At 42.1% G+C, this 21,797-nt stretch overlaps 1 protein-coding gene across 4 annotated transcripts in view; it reads right to left on the bottom strand.

Moving 5' to 3' along the window:
* Positions 1–15,879: 15,879 nt before the first annotated feature.
* Positions 15,880–21,797, bottom strand: part of WDFY3 (WD repeat and FYVE domain containing 3) — a 238,448-nt gene continuing 232,530 nt past the window's right edge. For all 4 annotated transcript variants that reach the window (XM_045989611.1, XM_045989613.1, XM_045989612.1 and 1 more), the window contains one exon: positions 15,880–19,222. In XM_045989611.1, coding sequence (XP_045845567.1) covers positions 19,099–19,222 — 124 coding nt within the window. In that variant the 3' untranslated portion in view covers positions 15,880–19,098. The remainder of the gene's footprint in view (positions 19,223–21,797) is intronic.

Below are 21,797 nucleotides of genomic sequence, written 5' to 3'. Positions count from 1 at the left end.
TGCAAGCATCACCACATCCAGGTTAACACTGTTTTCCATCACCCCAATAAGTTCCCCGGTGCCCGTTTGCACCTAACCCCGGCTCCAACCCCCAGGCTTCGGCAACCACACTGCTCTGCTTTCTGTCTCTAGAAATTTGCTTTTTCTGGACATTGCCTACAAAAGGAATCATACAATATGTTGCGCTTTGCATCCGGGATAATATTTTTTATGTATCAGTACTTCATTCCTTTTTATGAATACCATATGGTACTGGCCTACTTACCGGTTGATTGGCATTTGGGTTGTTTCCAATTTGGGGTTCTTAAGAAAAATGTTGCTGTGAATATTTGCAGACATGTCTTTGTGTGGTTATGTCTCCATTTCTCTCAGATTTCTAAAGGTGGAATTGCGGGGTCATATGATACTTATTTTTTAACTTTTAAAGAAATGGCCAACTGTCCAAAGTGGCTGGGCAACCTTACATCCTTGCTTGCAGTGTGCATGGGTCCCAGTTTCTCTGCGTCCTCACCAAAACCCAACATGTCTATTTTGAGAGAGAGAGAGAGAGAATGCACATATCAGGGAGAGGCAAAGGGAGAGGGAGAGAGAGAATATTAAGCGGCTTCACACCCCTTGCAGAGCCCAATGTGGGGCTCAGTTATGTGGGGCCCCACACGAGTCTGCATCACAGACCTGGAGATCAAGACCTGAGCTAAAATCAAGATCGGACACTTAGCTGACTGACCACCTAGGCACCTGGCATGTCTGTCTTTTTAATGATAGCCGTTTTAGCTGGGATCTAGAGGGGAATCTAGAGAAATCTCCAAGTAGTTTTAGTGGCATTTCCATACGGCTGATGGTGCTAAGCATCTTTTCATGTGCTTTTGTATATCTACCTTGATGAAATGTCCATTCGTATCTTCGCCTATTTTTACATGGGATAATTTTTCTTTGTAGTGAGTTGTAAGAGATCGCTATATATCCTGGAGGCAAAACCCTTATCAGATACATGACTTGCAATTATTTTCTCCCAGGCTGTGGCTTTGTTTGTTTTTTTAATCTTTTTGGTTCTTTTCCTTTTTTCATTCTTAGACTTTTTTTTAAAAAGCAGTTTAAAGTTCACAGTAAAATTGAGGGGAAGGTAACCTCTGTGTTTAAGTCACGCATATTTCTTTAAAGTAATTAATCTCATCGTTTTGCAAATCCTGGCTTATTTGCCTATGAACCCAAATAAAATCATGAACTTGTCAAGTGGAAAAAAAACAAAAAAAAACCTGAGGTAGGAAGGTACAGATTTCCCATACTTTGCTCTGTACCCCCCCCTCCCACCAATCTGTCACGACATTCATAGCCTCCCTATTATTTACAACCCCAACCACAGTCATGGATGTGTTACAACTAATAAACGTGCACTGACCCATCATAGTCACCCAAGTACATAGTTTACATTAGGGTTCATTTTTGGTGTTGTACATTCTTTGGATCTGGAAAAAAGAATGATGCTATGTACCCATCACTGTGATATTATACAGATATTTTCACTGCCCTAAAAACTTTTGTGCTTCCCCTGTTCATTCCTCCCCGTACCCCTAACCCCTGATCTTTTGGGGAATCATAGCTTTGCCTTTCCCACAGTCCTACAGCGGGAATATAGTTGGAATCATACCATATGTAGCTTTTTCAGACGGGCTTCTATCACTTAAGTGATACGCATTTAAGCTCCCTCCATGGCTTTTCATGGCTTGACAGCTCATTTCCTTTTAGAGCTGAATAATATTCTATTGTCTGGATGTACTGTGATTTATCCGCTCACCAACTGAAGGACATCTTGCTTGCTTTTGAGTTTTGGCAATTATGAAAAAGCTGCTGTAAACATACCTGTGCTATAAACATCAGATTGTGGGGTGGACATTATTTTTCATCTCCCTTGGCTAAATACCAAGAATTGTAGTTGCTGGATCATATGGTAAGACTATGTTCAGTTTTGTAAGAAACTGCTAGTCTTCTTGCAACATGACTATGGCATTTGCATTCCTAACCAGCAGTGAATGGGAAATTTCTATTGCTCCACATCCATGCCAGCATTTGGTTTTGTCAATGTACTGGAGTTTAGGCATTCTGGTAGGTATATGTGATGTTTTCATTACATTTCCCTAGTGATGTGTGTTGTGGAGCACCTTTTCTTCTTCTTTTTAAACAAGTTTATTTAAACAACAAGACACTTGAAGGGAAAATGATCTAGGAGTAATGTATTTTAGAGTAATTTATCCCTATTTAAAGACAGATTGCCCTCCATGTAACTGCTACGTACAAAGGAAGTTATAACATTGTCCTTGGTTTTACAGTGATCAATGAAAAACATTAACATTCTCCAATCGAACAAGGTATGTAAGGATTTTTATGTTGCTCTTTTATCGTTGAAGAGTGAGAACAAAGTAACTTACTGGAATATGAAGATAAGAGCTGAATGAGCATGCCACTAAGGGAGATGAGTATTTTCACAGAACCAGTATTTTCCCCATCCTGTCTCCATTTGGTGTTGACTGAAACATACCACTGGCCATTTAATTACAAAAATGTAATATGCTTGTGCACATGCAGTTACTTTATGATAAAGGAATGGGGAAGGAAAAAATGATAGAATAGAGAAAGCTCTACAATAGGGGCCAGGATGTGGTGGGACAAAACTGCAGTTTCCTAATTGAGAATGTCATCTCCTCTGGTGGAGCAGAGTCCTGAAGAAGGTAGCAGGTTGGGGCACCTGGGTGGCTCAGTGGTTAAGCTGCTGCCTTCGGCTCAGGTCATGATCTCAGGGTCCTGGGATCGAGCCCTGCATCGGGCTCTCTGCTCAGCAGGGAGCCTGCTTCCTTCCCCTCTCTCTGCCTGCCTCTCTGCCTACTTGTGATCTCTGTCAAATAAATAAAAAAAAAAAAAATCTTTTAAAAAAAAAAGAAAAGAAAGAAGGTAGCAGGTTCCCTTCTCAGCGGACACCCCCCGTCTGCTGCTGGAACACATCAACTGTATGTTCATCCTCCATCTCCGACTGTGCAGTGTGTCTGTTTCATTGATGGGCCCAGGGAATCGGAATCTGATCTGCCTCATTGACAAACCTTCTCAAAGGAGCAGCAGCCCAACTCGCTTCAGAAATCAACAGGTTTCTGATTCTATACGAGAAATGAGCACACAGTTGTTTTCAGCCACAGAAAACAATCTGAAAGATGAAAAATCCCTGGGCTTTTCATTGGACATGGTGAGTGCTGGAGTCTCCTCAGCAGCCGGTTCCCAGAGAAGAACCAGGTCTGCACCCAGCGGGCACCTGAGCAGCACCAGAAGCGGCAGGAGTCAGGAGCCGGAGCATCTTTTTATGTGCTTGTCATCTGTTCATCCTCCCTGCTGAGACACCTGTGAAGGTTTTTGGCCCATTTTTTAATGGGGTTCTTCCTTCCTTCCTTTCTTAACATTTTATTCATTTGAGAGAGAGAGAACATGAGCAGAGGGGAGGGATAGAGGGAGAGGGAGAAGCAGACTCCCTGGTGGGCAGGGAGCCCGATGTGGGGTTTGATCCCAGGACCCCCAAATCATGACCTGAGCTGAAGGCAGATGCTTACCTGACTGAGCCACTCAGGTGCCCCAGTTTGGTTTTTTTTTACTGAGTTCTTGTATATTTTGGATGACAGTCCTTTATCACCTGTCTTTTGCAAATATTTTCTTCCAGTCTGTGACTTATCTTCTCATTCTCTTGATATTATCTTTTGCAGGGCAGGAATTTTATTATTTTTTTTTAAAAAAGACTTCTTTATTTATTTCACAGACTGTATATGCAGGGGAGGGGAAGAGAAGAGGGGCAGAGGGAGAAACTTCATTGGGCTCTGTGCTGAGCCCGACTCTGGGCTTGATCTCACCATCCTGAGATCATGACCTGAGACCTGAGCTGAAACCAAGAGTCAGTTGCTCAAATGACTGTGCCACCAAGGTACCCCCAGAAATTTTAATTTTAGTTAAGTACAGCTTATCAATTCATTCTTTCATGAATTGTGCCTTTTGATATTGCAACTATGATGTAATTACTATGTAGTATATAGCTATTATGTAGTTACTATGATGTAGGAACTCTGATACAACAACTTAGATGTGGTCATTGCCATGACATGAAGGTTATTTAGGTTTTCTATGTTATATTCTAGTCTTACTGTTTTGCATATTACATTTAGGTTTATTCTTTTTTTTTCCATGTGGATGTCCACTTGTTCTACTGTCCTGTTATCTGTGCTCCACTGTACAGCCTTTGGTCCTTTGTCAAAATCAGTTGACTATATTTATATGCTTCTGCTTCTGAGCTTTATGTCCTGTTCCATTGACCTGTATGGTTTTTTTTTTTGCCACTACCACACTGATTATTGTAAGTCTTACTTACAGCTTACTACATGTAAGCTTATGACTTATAACTTACTGTAAGTAAGGAAGCCTTCAAGTTGGTTAGTGTCAGTCTTTCAGCTTTGTTTTCTTATTATATTGTGTTAGCTATTCTGGGTCTTTTGCCTCTGTACATAAATTTAGAATCAGTTTATTGATATCCACAAAATAATTTTCTGGGATTTTTTTTTCATATAGCAATTCCATTTTTAATTTTTTGAAGATCCTCCATGCTATTTTATATATATCTATAGTGGCTGCACTTACTTACATTCCCACCCACAATGCACACGGGTTCCCCTTCCTCCCCATCCACACCAGCATTTGTTAACCCTTTTTTTAAAAAAATTTTTCAGTGTTCCAAGATTCATTGTTTATGCCCTACACCCAGTGCTCCATGCAATACGTGCCCTCCACAATACCTACCACCAGGCTCATCCCATCCCCAATCCCCCTCCCCTCCAAAACCCTCAGTTTGTTCCTCAGAGTCCACAGTCTCTCATGGTTTGTCTCCCCCTCTGATTTCCTCCAACTCCATTTTGTGCTCCATCTCCCAATGTCCTCCATATTCTTCTTTATGCTCTACAAGTGAGTGAAACCATATGATAATTGACTCTCTCTGTTTGACTTATTTCACTCAGCATTTTCTGGAATTTTAACTGGGATTGCATTGAGTCTATAGATCAATTTGGGAAGAACTGATATTTTGACAATGTTGAGTCTTCCTATGCATGAACATGGAATAGCTCTCATTTCTTTGATTTTGTTCAGAATTTTGTAGTTTTCCTTATAGAGATCTTGTACATACTTTGTTAGATTTATAACTAAGTATTTCATTTTGGGGGATGCTCATGTAAATATAGCATTGTGGGTTTAATTTCAAGTTCCTCTTGTTCACTGATGGTATATAGACAGTATATAGGAAGTAGGTATATAGGTGGTATATAGATGGTCTATAGGAAAATGATTGGCTTGTGTATATTATCCTTATATCCTACAACATTTCTTTACTTGCTTATTAGTTTCAGGAGGTTTTTTTCTCAATTTCTTTTGACTTTTTACATACGATCATATGATCCATCAACAAACACAGTTACGTGCCTTTTCAGACTATGTATCTTTTTCTTGTCTTATTGCATAAGGTGGAACTTCCAGTATGATTTGAAAAGGAGTGGTGAGTGGGGAAAACCTGGACTTGTAACTGATCTTAGTGATAAAGCTCTGACTGAGTTTCTCACCATTGGGTATGATGTTAATTGTAGGGGTTTTTTTTTTTTTTTTTTCATAGATAGTCTTTATCAATTTGAGGACGTTCCCCTCTATTTTTAGTTTATTTGGATGGGTGTTGGATTTTGTCAAGTTGTATTTTTGCATCTATTGATATTATCATTTAGATTTTCATTTTTAACCTATTGATGTGATGGCTTACATTAATTGATTTTCAGATGCTTATCCAGCCTCATGTTGCATAATTGGGTAAGTCCCACTTGGTTATAATTCTTTTTATACATTGTTGGATTTTATTTGCTTATATTTTTTTGAGAATTTTTGCATCTAATATTCATGACAGGTAATGGTCTTTAGTTCTTTTAATGTCTTCGTCTGGCTTGGGTATTAGGGTAATGCTGGCCTTATAGAATGAGTTAGAAAGTATCTGCATCTAATTTCCAAAAAAGACTGTAGAGAATGGATAGAATGTTTCTTTTTTTTTGGATAGAATGTTTCTTAAATGTTTGGTAGAATTCACCAATGAGCCCATGAAACCTAGTGCTTTCTGTTTTGTAAGGATATTAATTATTAACTCAATTTCTTTAATAGATACAGTCCTATTCAGACAATTTGGCAATTTGCTTTGGCAAATTGTCTTTCATGGAATTGGTCCATTTCATCAAGATTATCAAATTTGTGGACATAGAGTTGTTCATAGTGTTACTTTATTATTCTTCTAATTTCCATAGGATTTGTAGTGATGTCTTCTCTTTCTTTTCCAATATTAGTAATCTGAATCCTTCCTCCCTCTTTCTCTCTTTTTGCAAATAGCCTGGTGGAGGTTTTGTTGTTGTTGTTTTTTAAGATTTTATTTTTTTATTTTACAGATTGAGAGAGAGAGAGAGAGAGAGAGAGAGGGAACACAAGCAGGGGGAGTGGGAGAGAGAGAAGCAGGCACCCCACAGATCAGGGAACCCGATGTGGGGCTCGATCCCAGGACCTGGAGATCATGACCTGAGTCGAAGGCAGACACTTAATGACTGAGCCACCCAGGTGCCACAAAAGGCTTACTGATTTTATAGATTTTTCCAAAGAACGAACTTTTGGTTTCACTGACTTTCTGTACTGATTTTGTTTTTCAATTACATGGACTTCTGCTCTAAATTTTATTATTTCTTTTCTCCTTCCACTTATATTGGATTGAATTTGCTCTTCTTTTTCTATTAAGCTGGAAATTAGGTAATTGATCTTTGATATTTTTTCTAATATATACATTCAATGGTATACATTTTCTTGCTTTCACTGCACCTCAAATTTTGATTGTGTTTTCATTTTCATTTAACTCAAAATATCTTTAAATTTTGCTTGAGATTTCTTCTTTGGCTAATGTGATATTTAAAGGCGTGGTACTTGATCTCCATGTATTTTGGGATTTTCCAGCTAATGACTTCTAGTTTAATCTGTTAGTGGCCTGAGAGCAGAGATCGTATGATTTTTAGCTTTTTAAAATTATTAAAATGTATCTTACAACCCAAAGTTGGTCTGTCTTGGTGAATGTTCCATGTGAGACTGAGAAGCATATGTATTCTGCTGTTGTTGGGTGAAATAGTCTATAGATGTCAATTATATCCAGCTGATTGATGGGGTTGAGTTCAACTATATTCATTCCTACCTGATCTTCTGCCTGCTAGATCTGTCCATTTCTGATAGTTGAAGCCTTCAACTACGATAGAATTTCAAGGAGAAAGAGATGAATGCACTACCAGTTTTTACCTTACATAGGCACTCATTTGTTAGGTACATGGCTTGATTTTTATTTTTCTTAATGGTGTCTTTTGAAGCTTGGTGCCTTTTAATTTTGAATCTATTCTATTGATCACTTTTGCCTGTTGAGGATACTGTGGGCAGTGTCAAGGTCAGCCAGGAGTATGTAGATGACTGAGACCTTCTCCAGGTCTCCACTGGGCATGGGTATAACCTCATCCAAAAATATGCTTGGTTCAACCACACAATTCCAGGCTTATGGGGCCATTAGCTCACCCCAGTCACTCTCTGCTGAGATTGCCATTTCCACTGACAACTTTACTGGGTTCAGGTTTCATCCACCGTTTCAAATCTAGTACGTCCTCCTGGACCACACTAGTTCTGTCGCACTCTGATCAAACCTCCTGTCAGCTAAGCTGGCAGGGAATGGGAGTAGCCTGCGGAAAGAACTGCAAAGGCTCCCACTGTACAGCAGTTGTTCAAGCATAAATGCCTCTCACGTTCTTGTAGATATTTCTTTGATTTCCAGAGCAGTGAAATAATTTTGTCCAGCTTTATAGATCCTTTCTGGGGAGAGGCTATGCCCATCTCTCCCTCAGCCGTAGCTGGAAACGTCACACTGGCAATTCTATTTTAAAGCAAGAAGAGAAGAGATAGGTCTTGATTCAAATATGGCCCCTCAGCTGAGGAATAGAGACCAAGTGTACACACTAATATGAAAAAAACAAAAAACAAAAAAAGCAAAACCAGTGCCTAAAAAACTTCTTATAAATTCTAAACGAAGAGCCTTCAGATACATCCTCCTGCCCTCAGAAGAGTTTCCAGGTTACTTGGCGAGACATTGTTGAAGGTGCTGTGATTGTGGACTCTACAGGCAGGGCACCTCACCTGGCTGGATCTGGGGAGGGAATGCTGAGGAGAGGTGGCAGGAAAAACCCAGACAGGAACAGAGACTCTGGCGCATTCAGAGGCAGCCGGTGCAGGCTGTCACCTAATTCCTTACCAGAGACCTTCTTGAAAGTATGTTGGAAAGTGGCTCATCTCGGAAAGAGACATTCTAATGAGGGCCTGTACGTAACCAGCTGAGGGACTGCGGGTTGGTCGGGGATGTACCCTGAGAGTAAAAACCGACTGGATACACCACTGGAGGGAAGGTAAAAAGGAGCAGTGGTTTTGGAAAACAGCCTGGCAGTTCATCAAAATGTTAAATATGGAGTTATCATATGATCCAGTGATTCCACCCAAGAGAAGTCAAATGCCCATCCACACAAAAACCGTGCATAGATGTCTACAGCAGTGTTATTCACAAATAGTGAACAAGTGGAAGCAACATCAAGTGATAAATGAGTAAAGTGTAATATATCCATGCAGTGGACTAAAACCCAGCAATAAAAAAGGATGAAGTTCAGATTCATGCCACGATGTGGATGAATCTCAAACACCTGTTTGAGTGAAATCAGACAGTCACTAAAGACCACATATTGCCTCCATTACACAAAATGTCAGAATAGCAAATCTGTAGACAGGAAGTCATTTGTGGTTGCTAGCGGTTGGGGACAGGGAGGCTGGGAAGTGACTGCTCATGGTATGAGGTTTCTTTTGAGGCGATATGCTCTAATATCACACTGTGGTGATAGCTGCACAATTCTGTAAACATACTAAAACCCATTGAGTCATACACTATAAATTGATGAATTTTATAGTATGTTCATTATAGCTCACTAAAATGGTTTAAACATCTGATTTAGGAAACTATAATGATGGGATCTGCAGGGGAGGCTATTCTGGGCCTTGGCAGGATCTGCCAGCTGGTTCCATAATGGGACCCTACAAGGGGTCCTACTCTGAGTTGTCTGATGGCAGCACTGGGAGCGGGGGCAGCTGTGCTGGAATATTTAAACCTCCCCAGTTAGGTGGAAGGAGGTATTAGGAGAAGGAGGGCTGGCTTTCTTCTCTGATGTTGCTGCAAAGACCTTAAGACTTCTACCCTGGGCTGGCAGGCAGCTGGTTCTTCCCCTAGGGACAGGGTGCCTTGCTCAAAGGTGCTCTCAAGAGCTAAGGAAGTTTAGGGTGCCTGGGTGGCTCAGTGGGTTAAGCTTCTGCCTTTGGCTCAGGTCATGAACTCAGGGTCCTGGGATCAAGGCCTGCATCAGGCTCTCTGTTCGGTGGGGAGCCTGCTTCCCCTGTTCTTTCTGCCTGCCTCTCTGCCTACTTGTGATCTCTCTAACAAATAAATAAATAAAATCTTAAAAAAAAAAGGTGGGGGGGCGCTAAGGAAGTTTGCATGTTTAAGCTCGAACCCCAGCCCCACTGAGAGTTTGAAACAAAAGTACTTGGGCACATGGTCTATGAAACCTCAAATTCAATACACGAAAGAGGATTTAAGACTTCCCCCAAAGCAGATTACATTAGGGTTGAAGTTCCACAACATTGTGCTACGTGCAGGAAGCCAGTCACAGAACGGCAGAGACTGCAGGATAGAGACAGAGACCCCTTAATGTGAGGTCTCCACAGAATTCAGATGCCCAGAAGTGGACAGTAGCCTGGTGCTTGCTGGAGGTGGTGCGGGAGGGACAGAGAGCCTCTGTTCAACAGGCATGAAGCTTCAGTTATGCAGGATGGTCAAGTCCAAGGGTGTGCTGGGCCACACTGAGCTGAGGCTGACAAGATGGGATTGTACACATCAATATCCACCAAGAGGGAAGATCTCAGCTTAAAGAGTCTGCCTACAGTAATAACAACAAAAGCTAAAAATTCAAGATTGGTAAAGGGCAGTAGGCTGCCTCTAATTCCTTCACTTAAAAAATTCCCTGAGCACCCACTCTCCCTGCCAGCCCCAGCTGTGGCCAGAACAGATGTCAATCTCTGCCTCTGTGTAGCTCATGCTTCCCCAGGGAGATACCACGAACACACTGAGTCGAGTAGGTCAGACCACCATCTAGGTGGTAGATGCTACGAGAAAGAAAGCAGAGAAGGGCAAGAATGGAAAAGTTAGGGGGTGGCAGGGATAGTGCAGGTTGGTCAGAAAAGGCCTCCCTTGGAAGGTGACGCTTGAAGACCTGAAGGGGGTGAGGGAGGAAGAGGGGCACAGCCAGGTTAGGGCCCTCACAGGCAGCAGCAGGGGTCTGGTGGGCGGAGGCCCTGCCCGGGGTGGGCCAGGCCTGCAGGCTGGGCCCAGCGAGTGAGGGGGCTCCCACCCGGATGCACACAGGGAGAAGCATGGGGCATCCAGCAGGCCCGCCGCTCCTCTTCAGCTGGGAATCAGAGGCAGGCAAAGGCAGTAGCAGCCATCCTCAAACCGACGGTGGGAATGGTGTTAAGGAGAATTCACTCACCCTGCCTCTCAGTGAATTTCAGCCTGGGTGGGAGTGTCCATATTGCAAAGGAGGAGGATGAAAATTAGTGGTGCAATGCCTCTGCAGAATAAAGGCAGGTAGGCAAGTGGCAGAGAAATATCTGCCAAAGACCAAAACCCAGTCTGGAGGGGAAAAAGTCCCAGAAGAGAATGTTCTAGGAAGGCTCTGTATTATATGTAACGTAGAAGAACATGAATTCAATTCATATCAAAGATGAGATGACAAAATAACCGATTGATATGAAGACTGCAGAGCTAAGAACACAAATGCACAGAGAGTGTCATTCTACTGAATTAGAAACAGTGAGAAGTAGAATAGACTTGCTGAAAACTGAGTTACAGATCCCTATATGAAGGTAAGCCTTTTGTTTATGGCTAGAAGTTCTTGAAGAGAGTAGTCGTGTCATTGTTCTATCATCCTCAAGGCCCAGTGGCAGAGGTACCAGCAGGAACAAAAAAACTACCGATTTTTGAAGAAGGCAAAATGCATCCACGGGGATGGACCCAAATTTGAGCCAGGTACATACTCGATAACAGTGCTTTGATAGATCCGTTTCTTCCTTTGGTAGAATCAGCCTGCAGAGCCTGACTTTACAAAAATTCCTTAGGCTGACCTTCATTCTAGGCTTTGTTTCTAATCAGGTTGCCAAAGAGTGGCTTCTTTTTGAGAACAGAAATAGCACTTAAGGGGCATCTGGGTGGCTCAGTCGGTTAGGTGTCTGCCTTTGGCTCAGGTCATGATCCTGGGTTCCTGGGATCAATTCCCCATCAGGCTCCATGCTCAGCAGGATATCTGCTTCTCCATCTCCCTCTGCCTGCTGTTCTCCCTGCTTGTGCTCTCTAATAAATAAATAAAATCCTAAAAAAAAAAAAAAGGAAATCACACTTAGGGTATAGCTTTTGTTTGAAATTTGAAGTAGTACGTGAGGGCAAGTTAATAAGTTGTTTGTCTTTAAATAGCTGTCCTCTGCTCTGGAAGGCAGCCTGTACCTTTCCTTAGCAGAGCAGGAAGTGTGACAAGGCTGAAGTTCCAGTGTTTTATTTTCTCAATAAAGTAAGGCATGATTATGCATGGATGATACTGAAAACAAATCCTGAGTACATTTTCACTGCGGTCACCAAAAACAAACAAACAAAAACGGAAAATGCAATCTGGGAACTATTAGTAGAGAACATCGGCCTGGAAGTCAGAGCTGAGGGGTGGAGTGAGAAGGACGGACACTCAGCACCAGCACGGCTCTGGGACCAGCAGACCCCTCTCTGGATCCCTTTCGTTTTGCGTGACGTGAGGGTCTGGGCAGGGGATCTCTCAGGCCTCTGCCCACACCTAACATGCTGGCTGCTGTGCATCTAACCGAAGGTCAAACAGCCTGCCAGTCAGTGGCTTTACTTTAGAACTGTTTTAGCGCATTCCTTTTCTGTTCCTATTTCCACACTGACACAGCCATATTATTGAGAACACACGTGTCTCAGGCACTACATGTCCCATAGCTATGTAATTAAGTCTGATTTAATATTTGTAATAATTCTCTGGGGGAGGAATCATAATACAAAACTTACATGTGAGGAAACTCAAATGCAGAACAGCCCAATTTCACAGTAAGTGGGAGAATGGGAACTGAACACCTAGACTGACTCTCTGCCACCATGCTCCTCACCAGTGTATGACACGTGGTGGATCTACCCCTAGCGTGAAAATACTTTTTTTTTTTTTGACGGGGAGAGCGAGCGAGCGCACGAGTGCACAAGCAGGGGGAGCAGCAGAGGGCCCGGGGGTTGCAGGGGGAGGGGGGGAAGCAGACTCCTCTCTCAGCAAGGAGCCTGACTCGGGACTCAATCCCAGGACCCTGGGATCATGACCTGAGCTGAAGGCAGATGCTTAATTGACTGAACCACCCAGGCATCCCTGAAAACAATACTTATTAAGTTGTTTTACTTGATCAAAATTTGAAAGTCTTGACTAAAAGAACTGACCGAAAAAAGGACATTAGAGGGGCGCGTGGGTGGCTCAGTTGTTAAGCGTTTGCCTTCAGCTCAGGTCATGATCCCAGGGTCCTGGGATTTAGCCCTGTGTCAGGCTCCTTGCTCGGTGGGAAGCCTACTTGTCCCCCTCACACTCCCTCTGCTTGTGTTCCCTTTCACTATGTCTGTCAAATAAAATCTTCAAAAAAAAAAAGACATTCCAAACTCTAATATTTCAGAGATGCATGCTCAGTCTTTGTATTGCTTTGAGCTCAGTTGGTGGTATTCCAGTGGCTGGTGTGGCTGGCAACAGCGGGCCCTATGTGGCAGGGCCTGGCTTTGCACTTGGTAGGTTTCAGTGGGAACCCATTTGGAAGGCCCAGGCCTATGATGAGGAACACTGTTCCTGAATGAGACTGCACACAACATGCTTCTGGACAGTTTGGGTTCCTTGAACCAAAGCTTCTCAAACTCCGGTTCACAGAGCCCTGGGAGTTCTGAGTACCTCTTGTGTGGTCTGTAAGATAAGACTGTTTTCATAGTAATACTAAAAACGTTATTTGCACTGATATTTGTACTGAACTGAGGTCCAGAAGTAATGGTGGGTAAAACTGCTGGAATCTACACACAAATCAAGCCAGGAGCACCAAACTGCTGGTTAGGATCACGGTATTTTTTACCTCAAGCACTTGCTATTTAAAAAAAAAAAAAAAAGTGCCATTTCACTTAAGAATGTCTTTAGAGAAGCAGTAAAAATTGCTGCTTTTGTTAAATCTTGAAATTTAAGCTCTGTGTCACATCTGAGAAGTACCCCTAAGGCAGCCCCAGCCTGGAGTATGATGTTGGTCTTGAAGAAGAGCACTGTGGTCATTGAGTTGTGAGCTAAACTAGCTGTTTTTCCTCACCGTACACCATGTTTACTTAAAAGAACTGAAAATTGTGGTTCTTAGGCAGAGATGTTCTTGAAATCAACAAAGTGAGCCTGTTGCTTCAAAGGAAACAGAAAACTATTTATTTCCAATGATAAAATTTCCGGTTTTAAGCAACAATTCTCCTAGAAAGTGAGTATCCATCACTGTTTGGCTTAGAACTTCTTGAGACTGCTGGCAGTACTTTGATGTTATATCTAATTATTAAAATACCTATTTTGTAGTGAAGTATTATCAACATGTGGACAATCTCTACACATGAGTTGGAGCAGTGATGTCGTTCACTACATCGGTGACCCAATATTGTTTAAATGACCAGTGCATGCTATAAATTATGCACAGGTTAGTGATGGATTCACCGTGCAAGACAGACCGAAAGCTCACTGATGCAGTTCCAGACACCATACAGTAATCAAACTTTAAGAAACAAACTATTATCTTTAAAAGAACAATAATCTGGACAGGCTATTACTATATTCCCCCCCACCTTTTCCAACCACATACCTGTGTGAGACTGGATTTTCCTCGTATGCTTTGACCAAAATGAAGTATCCCCAGATGGAACGTAGAAGCAGATAGCAGAATCCACCTGTGTTCGATTAAGCCAGACATTAAAGAGATTTGCAAAATTGTAAAACAATTCCACTCTTCACTAATTTTTTTTTTTTTGGCTTGCAAGATTTTCCCCCATAGAAATTTATAATTGATGTTAATATATAATGGTTTTATCAGTTATTTTTAAATGAATTAACATGTTTTTAAAATGTTTTGATTTCTAATACAATGACTATCAATAGATGCAAACCACAGCAACAGAAGTGTAGGGGTCCATGATAGGTTTTTAAAGACCAAAAGGTTCTAAAACCAAGAAGTCAAGGAAGTGTGATCTCAACCCCTCCCTGCCCCTGGGCAGCCCAAGACACAGGAAAACCTGATGGGCTGAGCTGCTGCAACAGGGGCTTCTCAAGTTCACAAGCAGGGAGCGGCTGCAGCCTCGGGCTCTCAACTCCTATTTCAGGGCTCTCCAAAACACCACGCTGGCTCTCAGCGTGGGAGCTCTGCTTGTTGCCATTCCAACAAAGTCAAAAGGAACAGTAAATACAAAAGTTTTGCAACGTGTGGGGAAAATGAGAACAGTGCTAAGGAGACAAAGCCAATGCTAGACCAGTTCCGCTGGCCTGTCTCTTCTCATGCTCCAAAGGGGCTAAGACGGGTGCATGTGTCATTTTATCAGAGAGGAGAAGCAAATGGCAGAACAGGGACTTTTCATTTGCATGTTTGTCCTTTAAATCCTGAAGGAATTTCAGCAATGTCCATCCCTGACTACAACACTTCTTGAGGTCACTAGAACCACGGCTAGTACTGCACTAAAGAAATGAACCCTGTTTTCTCTTACTATCGACTTCATTGTTGAAGACATGGCTGCTCCTTCTTGGAAGTTCTTGGCATTCCTCTATCTTTGCCTGTAAAGGGTTGCACTGAGGTGGGATTTGTAATAAGCACAACGACCTCTAATCTGGGACTCTGCCGTTCAAGCTTAAATGGAACAGGGATTTATTAGTATCTTTAGAAAGAGGAAAATTAGAGTTGCTAAAGCAGCTTAAGTAATTTAAAAAGTGTTTTCTATACTCAGAAGGCCATTTTAAGACGAAGTAAGCTCGTAACATTAAGAATGGACTTGTGAGTTCTTAACTCAGCCTGAAGACCAAAATGGAAAGACTAGCTTATGACAGCAGGTGTGGTCCTTCCAGAGAAAGGGCAGGATACCAAAATATTCCCGATGTGGCTATGGCAGGGGTAGGGGATAGATGATTTACTGTTGCTTACTTTTCACAAGGTGATGGATAGAGAATGAGGCTCAGTGAGAAAGAGCCAAAACCACATGAAGCAGGCTTTGTCCGTGGGTTCTTTGCATCTGCAGGCGTGTCTCCCGAAGTCAGCTGTCTCTCCCTGCAGCCGTCCACACACACACTCCTCAGCCCCAGGAAGCCTGCACAATTGGGAAGCTCAATGCAGGAAGCATCTACAGGTGGATCAAACTAGAGCTTGCACCAGACCCTACCAGCCACCATTTCTGTGAGCAGGAGCTTCTGAAAGAGATATTCACAACTCGGAAAGGACTACACAAAGGTTATGGAAATAGTTGCCTTCTGTTTTGTTTTTTCTCCTTCCCTGAATAAACTAGCTTAAAAACAACTTTTTTTCTTTGGGTGGTAAATAGTAGGTATTTATTGGAAATGGAAAAAAAAAAAAGTACCTGGACTATTGCATTTAATCATGTATTGTAATTGTGTTACTCTACCTTTTTGCATCAGAGACAGATATACAATGAACATTCAGTTATCACAGATTGCACACTAGATAGTAATTCTTCAGGCCTTTTACATAACCACCAAAGAACAGATATTGGATTCCGCAGTATAGTACAAACGTCCACAATCAATCCAGTCTTAGCCAGTTATCTTCAAATTTACTTCTGTTGCTGTACAAATAATCGGCTGTTACTAGGGCTTACAAGTTAATAACAGGACAAAAAAATATACATTGCACTGACACAAAAAGTCAGCTGTGTTAATAGTCATGCAACAAGTAACCAAACTTGCTGAAATTAAAAATACTTTCTAAAAACAGTTTTAACGGCATAAATATTTTATACACAGTTCATTTACCAAAACAAAATGTATTTAAATGATACAAAGCAAAAAATAAGTTTCTACCAACTTTATACATAAGAAAGTGCAAAATAACTTATCTAGAGTGTTTTGCTATTATCCAGATGGATGGCTGCTATGGGCAGCTATTCTCCTCTTCCGAAGCAGGACGTTACGGTTGCACGCTACACGCATACGTTAGAATGGATGGGGGGGCGAACAAAGGAACGACACAGATCAGGCAGGAGCCTTGTGAGGTACTCTCTGAGAAGGGACACGGACCACGCGAAGGTGGGTGTACATGCTGAGAACAGGTGTTGGAAAACCAATGTACACGAAACACAGAAAGACATCAGGAGAAACGATTAGTTTATGTGCGTGAGTGTACTTGCATGTGTGAGTGATTTTTGATTTCTGCATCAGAAAGCAAAAAGAAAAGAAACCCCACTGAATGGAACAGTTGCCCACAGCACCAGCTGCCAGAGGAAATACTATCATGAGGGTTTTGGTTTCCACCTTCTAGATATGGAAGTTGTGTCGGAAAGTTTAAAAGTGTTCATCCCATAGAACTTCATATTACATAGAGGAATAACCTTTAAGTACCTACATTACACACACTCATATATTCAAGTCTTTAAAGAACACCTCTGCCATCGGGTTTGGGGTAGACATGGTTCATAGACACAAGGAGGACGCTTCTTTTAAAAAGTGTAGAATAACACTGCTACAACTCATCTATAGGGCCGGACAGGGGCAAAGCCCGTGACTATGTGATAGCACAGTTCCTGCCACTGTTGAACATCCAGCATTATTTATTAGAATTGAAGATGGTGGGTCAGGGGTGGGGGAGGATCACGGGGAAGAGTTAAGACACAGGAAGGAAAACAGAACACAACTTTTCTTCAAGTTAAAGTATTAATGCCAATAATCCTTTTATTAACAAGTGTACTTGAAGTTTTAGAAATGGAAGTGTATTAATCAATTTTGATATGTAATCATAAATAGACGGTAGGCTCAAACCTAGGTAAATAAAGGGTTAAATTTAGTAAGCATAAGGCACTAAAGCAGCCTTTATATTTTCTCTTGGAGACCTAGTTATCAGGAAGAACCAATTTGTTCTTAAGCTGGTTTCAGCCCATTAGGTACAAGATTACTATTGTACCAATGCCTCTTTTTGAATGCATGTGCATATATGTGCATTTTAGTGCATAAGTGTGCCTGTCACCAGGGCCTAAAGATGGAAAGTTGGGAAAGCCGAAGCCACTGTCCCTTGTATGACACCTCCAGAAGGGTGTGAAGGCCTGTCCTTCCTTGCTTGGGCCATAAATAAGTCTACATTTTTTCAAATCACAGGGCTTTTAGAATTGTTCATAATATCACTAAATATCTGAAAATGTTAAAATCTAGATTAACTGTCTCATTTGTTTTTTATATATATGTGTATATATATATATATTTATATATATGTACATAACACACATTTTAAAAAATCCCACCACCAAAGCCTTTTTTTCTGTAAACTAAACTTCTCTCTTAAGCCCCAACCAGCTTTAGTCTCCCTGGATTTGTGTGTTCTGTATCCAACTAGTAGAACAAATTAAATAACTAAATATTAAAATACTGTAATTATATTCATAGCAAAAACAAAAAAATAGACATTGATACAGTATAAATCTCACTGTTTTCAGGTAGATGGCATTAAATGGTAAAGATTAATTATAAGCAGTTCTGACATGATCCAGTTTTACAACAAGGTTTATATGTTAATTCTGTACACTTTTTTCATTTTTTACCCTTTTTTGAAAATAAGCTATAGTAGAACATTAGTGTCACCGAAGACACATCCTTATTATGTTCTATGCAAGAGAAGCTAATGTGGGTTACATGCAAATCTATTTCCATTAGTTGAGGCAGGGCGGTCTCCTGCATCACCGATCACCTGACCGCCACCGTGCAACACTCAGAAGGGGACGCTATGGCCACATGGCAGTCCACAGAGGAGTTTACGGGGGGCCTTAGGACACTGGAACAACACTGAGGTGGCGAGAAGCCAGGAGCAAGATGCCCAGATATTTCCAGGGTATCTTACAGCAGGACTCTTAGTCTCCCACACGGTTTCCTAAAGAAGGTCCGCATCGTTTTGGTTACTAGCCTAGTTTAAGTGGAGATACTGTGGGCAACTTGAAAGAAAGGACATTGGGCACACAGGCTGGGCTGGAAAGGGGGGAGAAAAGACCACAGATAATGTCTTTGAGGATTTAAAAAACATATTTATAATTAATTTGTGAGAGATGTCAGACAAACCATAAGTAGCTCACTGAGTTAGTGGTTTAGTTTGAAGTCTCATGTTACAGACAGTTAAGTCCTTATTTAGAAAAAAAAAAGGCCTTTATACCTATTTACAATATACACAGTTACTTGCAAAGAAGTCAGATTTACAACCATTTTCTAAAAGCCTTTTTTTGTTGGAGGTGGTTTTTCCAAATAAGGATGAGTAGATCTATAAAAATGAGACGCAAGAAAAGACAGTTAGTAAGTGAGGATTTTCTCTTGGAGACAGCTACTGGTAACAGGGAGAATCGGACACTGGGAAAGTCGCTCCTAGGAACCACCTCCTGTTGTTCTTGTGCTGTTCCCCCGAACAGTGTCCGCCCCACTGCTGCACTCTACACCCGTTTATTCACTGATTCCTTTGAATTCAACACTTCAAACACGTGGTATGAAGAGAGGCGTAAACGGAGACTGCTTCGATGCCCTCCGAGCTGTGAGCCGTGACCAGGGAATCAGGAAGGGGGGTCTACAGACCGTGATCAGCAACCAGCTTGTGGAATCTTCAACAATTCCGAGGCCCATCCTCCGAACCCCTCTCATGCTGTAGGTTATAGTAACAGTTCTGACACACACGCACCGGCGATGAGATTTTCAAGCGTTTGATCTCCGACTGAAACCGACTGCACCTAAAAGAAGAGCAAAATCCAGTAGTTACAGGTCCTCGCCACACAAGTTTGGTCACTGGGCCCAGAAACACAAACTCAGAAGTTGAACAGAAAGCTGGCACCGTAATGCCCAAGACACAGAAGTATAATGCCAGAAGAATGCCAAAGACGTACAGGTTTGTGGCGTGTGGCTCACCCGGGACCAGAAAAAAACACCATATTAGTTGTTTCAGTGTATGAGGAAAAGTAGTATTAAACCAAGGCAAGCTCTCGATGTGACTGAAGTGAATTTTCTTTTTAAAGGCAAGATTTCCCTACAGGATGAAGCCAAAGGATCTGAACAGCTGTGAGGCCATTCTTCCCATGCAGGACAGGCTCTCAAACCCTGTAAACATGGGCGAAAGGTCAACGTCTTTACTCAGAACTTAACTTTTTTCTCTTGGCAGAAGATTTACTACTCGTTTTGAAAGACTCTTTGGTCACTATCAAGTTCCTCTGGGCTTTTAAACACTGTTTGATCTACCCCTTGGTGATTTCTTGAACAGTAGTTTGGCTTTTCTGTCTGGTCCAAATGTTCTCATTTTCTGTTTATCTTGATAGAATTCCTTGAAGTAGACCCTACTTAAGAGGTGTTCAAATTCTTTAAAAAATACTCCTCTTCCTGGAATAAAGCAGGGTGTGACCTTGGATGTGGCATTTAACCACTTTAAGCTTGCCTTTTTGTGAGACTGAAATAGAAAATAATTTTCCTCCAATGATCTACCAGTGAAGGTGTCCAGAGGAAAAACAGTGTCACCAGCTTAAGGGGTTTAAAGGGCTGTTCTTGGACCTGGGACTTTGACGACAGCCCCAGAAGTTCTGACAAACTCTCGGGAAACCTAGGTGGCTCAGTTAGTTAAATGCCCAACTCTTGATTTCGGCTCAGGTGACAAGACCAAGCCCCACATTGGGCTCTGTGCTGGGCGTGGAGCCAGCTTAAGATTCTCTCTCCCCCCTCCCTCCCCACTGCTCACACACACTCTCTCTCTCTCTCAAAAAAAAAAAAAAAAGAAGTGCTGACAAACTCTCCCAACAACTGAGGGGCACAAAGAACGTGGGCAGGGCTCTGCTCTATCAAAATCAATCACTGTGGGGTTCGTTTTTCAAATACAGCCTCCACCGGACATCTGATAGCAATGCGTAATTTTAAAGAATGATCTACCCTTAAATAGTATTTGCAAAGTTAAAACATGACAAGGAATAATGTGTGCCAGTGTTATGGGGGTGTTACTATCAAAAATTACTAGATTATTAGGTTTTGTTAGAGTGGGCCTCTCAAAACACAGAACCCCAAGACCAGAATCCTCTGCCAACCTCATAGAAAGTCCCATAAGGAATGGCTGACACCAACATTCTGTCTACCTCATCCTGAATTGGACTTCCCAGGAAAAAGGTTTAAGACATTAATCTGGGGGTAAAAAAAAAAAAAGACACTACAATAACATCTTTTACTGAACACCTATATTGCCAGACTTTACACTTGGTGTTTTATAAAATTCACACACATGATTTCACTGTTCTCTCAGCACCTCTATGAGGAGAGGTATAATTATCCACATTTTACGGATAAAAAAACAGGCCTTGAGAGGGTCAGTAACGTGCCTGAGATGACACAGTGGACAAGAACCCAGGGAGCATCTGGTCAGTATATACCGAGGACCATACTATTTCCAATACGCTGGTGCCCACAAGAGCTCAGTAACTGGCTCGGAAACAATCACACAGCTCAGCATTAGAGAGTGCTGCCTGTGGGGTCCTTTCCGTGGTCTGCTGCAGAACAAGAGGACTGTACACACACGTGTGGGACCACAGTTTGGAGAGACGGCATCCAGATTAACAGTGGGGGACAACAGACTCCCCACACAAGGGAATTAAAATAGATCCTCACTACAAACCATACCTCCAGATACACTCCAAGTGTATTTGGACCCAAAGACCTAAATGTGAAAAACAAAACCCTGAACCTCATAAAAGAAAATATACAAAGCTGTCTTTATGGTCACAGGGAACGATTTCTTAAGCCACAAAAAAGCAAAAATCACAAGAAGTAAGAGATGTGACTACATCAAAATTAAAGACCTATGTGCCAGAAAAAACATATATAAAGTGAAAACGCAAGCCACAAACAGCAGAAGGTACCTGCAAGCTGTAGAAAAGACGAAGTATTAGAACCCAGAGTAAATAAAGAACTCCTCAAGTACAGAGGGGAAAAAAAGACAAGCAAACCTCAAAGGAAAACGGGCCATATTACCCAAGAGCAAACTCAAACAGCCAACAAGCCAATGCCCAGCTGTTCCATGTCAGCCTCGCTTCGAGTTACAACAGCAAGTGGCGCGGCTCCTGGCCCAGCCGGAGTGAGCACGGGTGGCAGTCCCCGGCCCGCAGAGCCGGGAGAGCCTGCCTAGCCAGCCCGGGATGGTGATAAGCAGCACCTCTGTTCCCGAGACCCCTCTGACAGCGTCTATGGCAGCTCAGTTTGTGATCCATCAGCTCTAGTCGGAGTCCCTCCTCTCGGAGGCTCCAACTCACCTCTCGGGAGGGTGTTTGTTAGGGTGTG

Source organism: Meles meles, chromosome 2, assembly GCF_922984935.1.
Source record: "Meles meles chromosome 2, mMelMel3.1 paternal haplotype, whole genome shotgun sequence".
Taxonomy (NCBI): Eukaryota; Metazoa; Chordata; class Mammalia; order Carnivora; family Mustelidae; genus Meles; species Meles meles.
Note: the sequence above shows the minus strand (reverse complement) of the source record. Positions and strands in the feature narration are given on the sequence as shown.